Source organism: Athene cunicularia (assembly GCF_003259725.1).
Source record: "Athene cunicularia isolate RWA chromosome 1 unlocalized genomic scaffold, athCun1 chr1_part1, whole genome shotgun sequence".
In the NCBI taxonomy this organism is placed as follows: Eukaryota; Metazoa; Chordata; class Aves; order Strigiformes; family Strigidae; genus Athene; species Athene cunicularia.
In genome coordinates this window covers 42624437-42632989 of record NW_020799091.1, presented here as the reverse complement: position 1 = coordinate 42632989, position 8553 = coordinate 42624437, and the positions used below count along the sequence as shown (strand labels likewise).

At 36.2% G+C, this 8553-nt stretch overlaps 1 protein-coding gene across 1 annotated transcript; it reads left to right on the top strand.

The window, feature by feature from the left end:
* Positions 1-6: 6 nt before the first annotated feature.
* Positions 7-7930, top strand: MZT1 (mitotic spindle organizing protein 1). The gene is made up of 3 exons (XM_026855685.1): positions 7-81; positions 3502-3647; positions 5095-7930. Exons 1-3 carry the CDS (start codon positions 33-35, stop codon positions 5116-5118), a joined length of 219 nt encoding a protein of 72 aa, XP_026711486.1. The 5' UTR covers positions 7-32; the 3' UTR covers positions 5119-7930.
* Positions 7931-8553: the final 623 nt, after the last annotated feature.

Here is an 8553-nt window from a genome sequence, read left to right as displayed (position 1 = left end):
GGGTGGGAGGCGAGGGGCGGCGCGGGGTCGCCATGGCGAGCAACGCCGCCAGCCTCAACGCGGTGCGGGAGACGATGGACGGTGGGTGGCAGCGGCGCGGGCGGGGGAGACCGCCGGCACCCGCGGGTCGGCCTCTTGACTCTCCCAGTAGGAGCCGCCGCAGCGCTCCTGCCCTCGCTCCTCTCCGTAGGACGCGGGGCCTTGAGCCGGCTCTTAAATTACCCCACGCTTCTCCTGTAAAGAGGGTTAGGGCTTGCAGGTGCCTCAGGATTTAGTTCATAGCAGATTCTTTTTATTTCATCTTACACGTAACGTCTGAAACACTTCAGGTATTCATGTAGTGGTAGGATCTTTGGACCTCGTGTGACTTTTCTTGGGTTTTTAATTAGCTGTTAAGTAATTAAATTAGAACGTTATTTTTAAATGTTTATAAATACATGTGTTTGCTGGTTTTCATTATTTAGAAGGGTTAATGCAAGAACTGGCTCAGTGCATGGTGGGTTTGAACTGAGGGGGAAGGACCAACCCTGTGGTGCTGCAAGTGGCAGCACCTGAACTGATCTGAACCCTGTAGATGGTTCATGTCAGAAAACCAAAATAAATTACTAAAAAAACCCCCTCAAAATCAAAAACATAGTGAAAAAGTTTTGAGAAGGGCAGCCAGTGTTAAAGAATTAGAATAGTTTCTGATACAAAAAAAATAAAATCTGGTGCTGGTGTGGGATGGGGAATGTGAGAGAAGCAGTGCTGGGAGTAGTGGGAAATATTTTGGAGGTTTATGAAGTCATGAGAAAGGTGAGCAGAGGAAGTAAGGATTAGATGTTCACCTCTTCCAACTGACTATGAGGAATGAAACCTGTCAAATTCAGGAGGTGTTTCTTAGCACTGTGTAGTGTGAAATTTGGGAATTCTGTGGAATGCTTATGCGGAAAGCTTATATGGATTTTAGGTAGAGTGAAAGCTGCCTGGAAATCCGTCGAGGGTTGGGAAACATGAAGACCTTATCTGGAAATGCCCCGTGGAAGGTCTAGAGGCTAGGGAGAGTGTTTGGGGTCGTATTGCATTGTGTTTATTATTTTCTCGTGGTCTTCCTTTGCATTATAGTTATGGCTACTGTTATATAAGGATCCCTTAGCAAAGCTCTCCATGAGTTGAACTAGTGTAAAAATTAGTGGTTTAGCTGCTGATCTACACACTCTGACTTGCTGCTGGAGGTGAGGCTGGACTAGCAGGATTATTATGGCCGCTCTGATGTTTCAAGAGTAAAACCATTCTGTGCAGATGAGAGATTTGTTTGGGAAGGACAGTGAGTCTAAGTTCTTGTAACTGTACTTGACACCTACCTTCTTTCCACTTCTGTGGGAAGGTTTTAGATGGGAGGGACAGTATGTGGATTATAAAGACAAGGCTTTTGGGAACTGCTATGGAAAGTGTACTAGCTTGTAGATTTAGGAGTCCAGGCTTCCTGTGCAATAATGTGTATATTTATTTAGGATAGACATTTATAATTTAATCTCTTCCTGAGTTCAGGTGTTTTTAGAATAAAAAAAATTTCCATTATCATACACTTGATCTTTAAAGATTTATTTAAACAGAATCTGAGAAATAACCTCATGTTTGAACTTTTACTGCCCTTAAATAGTTTGGGGTTTTTTACTGTTCAAAATAACATTAATCTTTTGAAATTTTCATTATAAGAATATTTATTTAAAGTGCTTTGGTGAAGTGATTGAAAATGTAAAGCACTGATAGCTGTGTCCATGTAATAAATTTTTCTTCATGAGGGCCTGTCATAATGAGTAGAAAAAATATTTGTAGAATATTTTTTCAGACTTATTTTAAAATAGAACATGAAGTCAGTGTTGCCTTTTAACTAAGAAATAGGCACTTAATGGGAGTAAATGGCTTGGTATTCAAAAAAATTGTTCTTTTCTATCTTTAGTAGTTTAGAAAAGTAAAATGCTTAATCTAGAATGTCAGATATAAATAATTAGCAGCTGTTCTCTGCAGAATTGTTGTTAAGCACTCAGATTTTTTTGGGGGAGAAACTGCTACCTATCTCTGCCAGAAATGCTGCCTCAACACCTAAAGGTATTTTATATTAGAAACGAGTAACTGCAACTCTTGCTGACATGGAGAATTGGAAGTGAGATTTACTGCTCTGCCTTCAAATATGTCACATGCCTACTAAATTTTGTGGTAACCTTAAATGGTTAAAGAAAGTAAAAATTGTTTATTTCTGGGAAGTTGTCGGTCTTTCTTAGTTTTGTAGCTCTTAGTGACATTTTATGGCAAATGCATCTATTTGTTGTTGCTTTGTCTGTTGAAGATGCTTTTGTGTAGCCAGGGTGTGCATGTGTAATGCTTTTGCTTTCAAGTCAGTGGGAACAGAAAACCTTGTTGTGAAGAAGGCAGTTTCCCTTGCGGCTTGTAGCTAGAGCTTTGGTCTGATGAACTGCTTTTACGTCTTAAACTTGTGCATACTCTTAATCCAATCTGCTTGTGTGCACTTTGAGAGTATTATCACATCTAGAGGTTTTTTTCCATGGAATCTGATATTTGCCTGTAACTTCGGTGGAATTGGCTGGATACATTTGGTCTTTTAATGTCTTGGCCTGGGTTAAGTGTGAATTTGAGGGTGTACTGCAGTTTGTCTTTGGCAGCTATAAAAATATTCTACTTTGGTGTGCCAAGTGGACTGTAGTCACTTGCCATGATGGTTTTACATGGTAAGAAAGACCTTCTTCTACACTTTGTCTTAGTTTGAGTGAGGTTTGATTACAGAAACAGTGTGAACATCTGTTCAAAATCATACTCTATTGTTAAAGGTTCATCTTCAGGGTGGAGATTACTGTAGCAACCAGAAATAAAATCTTAGTGAGTTGTTCTGTTACAGATATAAGAAACTGTTCATGAGAATCAAAGAGGGGCCTTCCAGAGAAGGTTTGGAAGAGAAGAGAGATTGGTCTTTGTTTCTATACAAAGCTGACTGGAATCTTTCATGCTGACATCTGGCACTGCTTTTGATTCGGGTCACGTTAATGTTACACCTAAAGTCAGGTTTAGTTGTGGAATGAGGTGGCTAGAAAACTCCTGACATTCTTTGTAAAAGCTTTAAGAGTGTGATTCCAGTCCATTTTAGAAGGACTTTGTCAGTATCTGCAGTTCAGAAGCATGGATTATTCTTATAGGCTACCTTTTACATAATTGGCAAACATTAATTATCGCATTCTTCACATTTTATTTTTCAAAACCCATTATCCAGTATTAAGTCTACTGAACCAGAAAAGCGTGGTATTTGTGTTAGAAGCTGCAACTTTTAGCTTATGATGGAAAGCTGAACATGAATGCTGGTGTTGCGGGTCAGACTGCAAGAGCTTTCCGCAACTGCCATGTTCACAGACTCTGCTGTAGAATTCAAATGTTGTTGAATAACGTTTTTGATCATTGAAATTTCAGAGCCTGTAGGGACTAAAGTACTTTCATTTTTTCCTCTTGCAGTTCTGTTTGAGATTTCAAGAATATTAAACACTGGCTTGGATATGGAGACATTGTCTATTTGTGTGCGGCTTTGTGAACAGGGGATAAATCCAGAAGCATTATCATCTGTCATTAAAGAACTGCGTAAGGCTACAGAAGCTCTGAAGGTAATGCTTTTGCTTTAAAAGCTTAAAAATTTGTTTTTAAGAATCAAATATATGTTCAACTTGCTATACTTCGATTTGTAAATTGTACTTTTAAGATATGACTCACTTTTAAATCAAGGAAATGAATTGTTCCATAGAAAAGGCAACAAATATGAAGCAAGAAATGCTTTTCAGAAATAATTAGAATAACTCTTTTGAAGGAAAAAAACAGCAACCAAACCCACAGATTTTTGTTCTGGGCATTTGTAGTCACTATTTGCCCCTTATCTGCATCATATCACAAATAGATTGTTACTTTCTCCTTTAATCCATATCACTTCATTTCTACAACTTCAAGCCTAATAGTATGCAGCAGTAAACAGGTACATGAAGCTTGCTAATATAATCTTCACATATCGCTTTTAAGACATTAGCCTCTGCTTTGAATCTCTCCAAAGACAAGAGGGGATTTCATGGTGTGTTTATATATAGGCTTTTTCATAATTTAGCATTTACTGGTTTAGCTAGTAGAGGGCAACTATGGTTTTTAAAAAATCCTTTTAAAAGATTTTCATTCATTACTGTCTGTCTAAATATCATGATTTCTTTTTCATTGTATCTTATTTGTTTATTTCTGGGGAGGTGGAAGGGAAACCTATATCTAGCCTGCCTATCTCTGTTTTGGAAGACTGCACTCTGATTCTTAAAAAAAACTCAACATACAGACTTTTGACTAGATGGATGCTAGGTAGGGCTGCTTTTCACTGGTTTTCAAACTTCATTTAAACTATTTTCTATGCTCATGAGTATTTTATATTTGTATACATGCTTAAATGTGTACATACATATATGTTTATGTGTATGTAAAGTAATTGAGAGCTATTTCACTACTTCCTTTGCTTTTACTGGCTTATCATACCTGTTGCTATCCTTTGACTGTCCCATAATTGGTTTAAAATCTACCAAGTTCAGTCTCCAACAACTGTACCTTGTTGGCTGAGTTACTCAGTAATAAAAATAGTTGCTGATGACCTTAATTGAATAATTGGCAGTGTGACTTATGCAGATATGACTAGTGTAAATAATTTATCTGTATGAGTGGAAGCAGTAATTACTATAAATTTTATAAAGAACTAAACTCCAAAGGGAAAAAAATCATAATTTGAGCATTTCTTGAAAACATTAGGGTAAAATGTATAGGATACAGCTGCTCAAGATACAGGATATACAGTTTAACATAAGCAAACAGTAATGGCTTTGTTAATAAAGGCTAATGGCAGTTGAAAGCATTCTTTTTTAAAAAATTAGAAGTAGTCATTAAAGAACAACACTACACATCTTATAATTTTCATAAGTAGCTTATTTTTAGACTTTTATGTTCTCTAGGTAAATTAAAATACAAGAAGATTAAATTTAATCTACATGGTGTCTACTTTTTGGTGACTTTACATGTTTTTTCTGTTTCTAGGCTGCTGAAAATATGACAGGCTGATATGGAAGAAGATTTTTGTGTGAAAAGAATGCCCAGTTAAAGTGAACGGAAGATTGCCACTATTCTGAAAAAAAGTGTGTGTGCAAAGCTTTCAGAGTATTTCTGTAAGCTTTTGTAAAGGATGATGTATAGGATAGTTTTGAAAAGTTTTTTAATAACATGAATTCACCAATAATCTCATTACTTGATATTTTTGTGAACTATTTGTGAATACAGTGCAATTGCTCTTCTTCGGCTTCCAGTATTTTCTTAAACCATGTCTGGTACTGCACACTTGCTGAACTTACTAGTGTGTGGCAATGAATATTGTTATGATGAGTATCACTTGTTAATGCATCCTTTTGAAGTGCTAATATATTCTGGGTTTTATCTCTTGCTTTGATGAAAAAAACTACATGTACAATTTTAGTTTTCCTTTATGGACCAGATAGGAATGAAGCCCATCCTGATTTTAATTAGATTAAGGGTAGTGATTTAAGTCTTAATCTGAAAGTAAGGAATAAAACATTTTTGATAATGTAGGTAATGAATTGTGTGTTTGATTCAGGAAAAAGTGGGAGTTTTTAACTTGGATAACAAAGGAACTTCAGTTATCCATGCAGAAATGTATATAAATTTAAATTCTAGTTTACATGGACTATTTTACAGAGTTCAGATGCTACATTTGTTACATTTGTTTTGACTACTAGACCTAAAAATATTAAGGCTGTATTGTTACTGCCTAGTGAAAGCATACAGGAGAAGCATCAGATGTGGTTGATGGGAATCAGTGAGTCTTGAACAGTCATTTGGTATAGGAATGTCTTCTCATTCAGCACTAGGAATCTTCACTGATGCCAAAACAAGTGTTTGTAGTATATACAGTAAACTGCTTATGTTAGTATAAATATGCTTGCATCCAAGAATTCTACTTCATTAAAAAATGGTTCCTTGTGTGTTTTTCAGCTGCTGCTGTTAAGCTTTCTTTTTTTTTTTTTTTTTGTTAGTATGGTTTCAAGGTGTAGTATTAATGGGACCTAAAGTAACCTCAGAGGTTAATAGGGTGGAGTACATCTGGAAATGAGCCTGGAATCCTAGTTAAGCCAAACATTATATTTGTGCAGAGAAGAAAAGTTTTTTTCTACTTTTAAGAGTTTATACCATATGTATTCTAGGTCATAGCTCTACAAAAAGTGATCAGGGAGACTAAATACATTATATTGCTGGCAGAGAAAATAGAAAAATATTTATATTACATCAGACTGTTATTTTCAGTTAGCCTGGCCAGAAGAAAAATCATTCCAGGAGGATGCTGTGAAAACTTCTGGATAACCAAACTGGAAGACTTTTAAGTGGTATCATTTTGCTCGCTCAGGAACACTTAAAATCCTTTGTAAATTGGTGTTGTAACTTGAGATTTATAACTTTTCAATACTGGATGTCATGTTTTTTTGAAAACATTGCTGATATCCTTTCATACTAGGGATACCTTAATGAAGTTTGTCATAGGAAATCTGAAAAGTCAGTGAAATACTATGAAAATACCAGGTCAGATCAACACAAATTAGCAGTTAGCTCTTAAATGCTTAAAACCAGCTGGCAAACTCAATATAAGAACAATTTATGTGTAATTCTTGATCTGTTCAGTAAGTTGCACCTACCATTTTACTATCAATAAACTTACCGGTTTTATGCATTTAGGCTTTTGCTGGTAGACCATTTGTTATGCAGAATTATAGAAGCAGGGCATGTTTTTGACATTCAAAACCCTGATTTCATGTATATAAAACTGAAAATGCATAACTTTCGTTATTATAGGGAACTAAATGGTAGCATTGATTATACTTACTAGTTCATATTTACAAAATTAAATGCAAACCTTAAGGTTGAATATGTAACATTTGGGCTGAAAGCAGAGAGGACATGTTTCTTGAAACTGGCAGATCTGTGGTTACCTAGAAAGTCTCCATACTTTTTGTCAGTGTACTTGGCAATGTTTCTTTCAAAGTACTGCATGGAACAAATGTGCTTAGGAATTGGTATAACAGCTCCGATTGATTTGGGGTACCATCCAGAACAATAGAAGAAATATTTTTCTTCCTCCTGATAAGAAAAAAAAAATCCCTCTAGCAAGAAGTTTCATACTGAAAACATTTGTGCTGTAAAATAAGTCTATCACTTTATTAGCATCTCCACTATGTGAACGTGAATGCTCAGGCTTAACACTGATGGCTGAGAAGCCTTGGCTGCATTTGTCACATAAACCACCACTAACTCCTTTTAACTCAGAAGCCAAGCAAACAGCATGTGCTGTTCCACTGGGCTCCTTAACTTGCATGTTCTTGGAACTCATGAAAAGATAAACATAGGAATAGCTGTACAGGTCCTGACCAAAGGTTTTTCTAACATAATAGCATCTTTTGTAGTCAAAAGCAGATGCCTGAGGAAGGAAAAGAACAATGTAAGCACATTTGGTTCTTTTCCTTCTGTGTTCTAGCTTCCAAGTGTCTTCTATTCCAGGCTTTCCTGAACATCATATGGTTTGTCTATTTAGTAATCACTAATGCTTCTTTTTCCAGTACTTGTCCAGTTTCCCTTGGACTATATATGCTTCCTGAATAACAGTAGTTTTTATCAATTGATATCTGTTGCATAAAGAATTGCCAGTTCTTGTGTATTTTGAACCGTGTTTTTAATAATTTAATGTTCCCTGCACAGTAAACTTTTACCCTACCATGTTTGTGCCAGTAGTGGTTCTCCAGATACATAACATTTACCTTTATATATCCTTTTCTGAACTGAAATGCATTAACATATTCCTTGGCTGACCAAAGACATGGAATAGCTTTTGTATTTATTGTCCTGTGAAACTTTTCTGGGTTTAATTATTTTCTGAGAAGGGAACCAAAACTGCATGCAGCATTAGACATACAGTTATCTACCAGCCTGTTTGTTTACCTTGTTCTTTATTCCTTTCCTAGTAATTCCTAATACTTGAATTTTTAATTTGAACTGAACGCTGAGCTGTTTTCATGGCATTATTATAACCACGGATCTCACTTGAGTTGTAATGATAAGCTCGTAGGCTATTGTTTCATGTGAAACTATGGTTGTTTATCTCCAGGTGTATAATTTTTTATCTATGCTGCATTGCATTTGCCATTGTATTTTCTAATTAGTCTTACATGTCTTTCTGCAGTTTTTCAGAGTTTGCTGCAAGTCTTTCTACCCTCGCTACCTTTATCATTGGCAAATTTTGTTGCTTTGTCCCTTTTTTGAGTTAAATCTTGAATAGGTCAAGCAGCACATGACCTAGCAAAGATGGCAGAGTACCACAGGTGACCTATGGCAGGAACTGACTGTTTATTCCCATTCCCTCTCAGTGATTGTGAATAAAAAGCAGTCCTGCCTACCATTTAGTTTCTCATTCTTATGCTATCTTTAGTGTCACACTCA

Coding starts and splice junctions, on each gene's coding strand:
- MZT1 (XM_026855685.1), top strand. CDS start 33: ATGGCGAGCAACGCCGCCAGCCTCAACGCGGTGCGGGAGACGATGGAC. Junction 82..3,501: donor GGTGCGGGAGACGATGGACG/GTGGGTGGCAGC, acceptor TTCCTCTTGCAG/TTCTGTTTGAGATTTCAAGA. Junction 3,648..5,094: donor AGGCTACAGAAGCTCTGAAG/GTAATGCTTTTG, acceptor TTCTGTTTCTAG/GCTGCTGAAAATATGACAGG.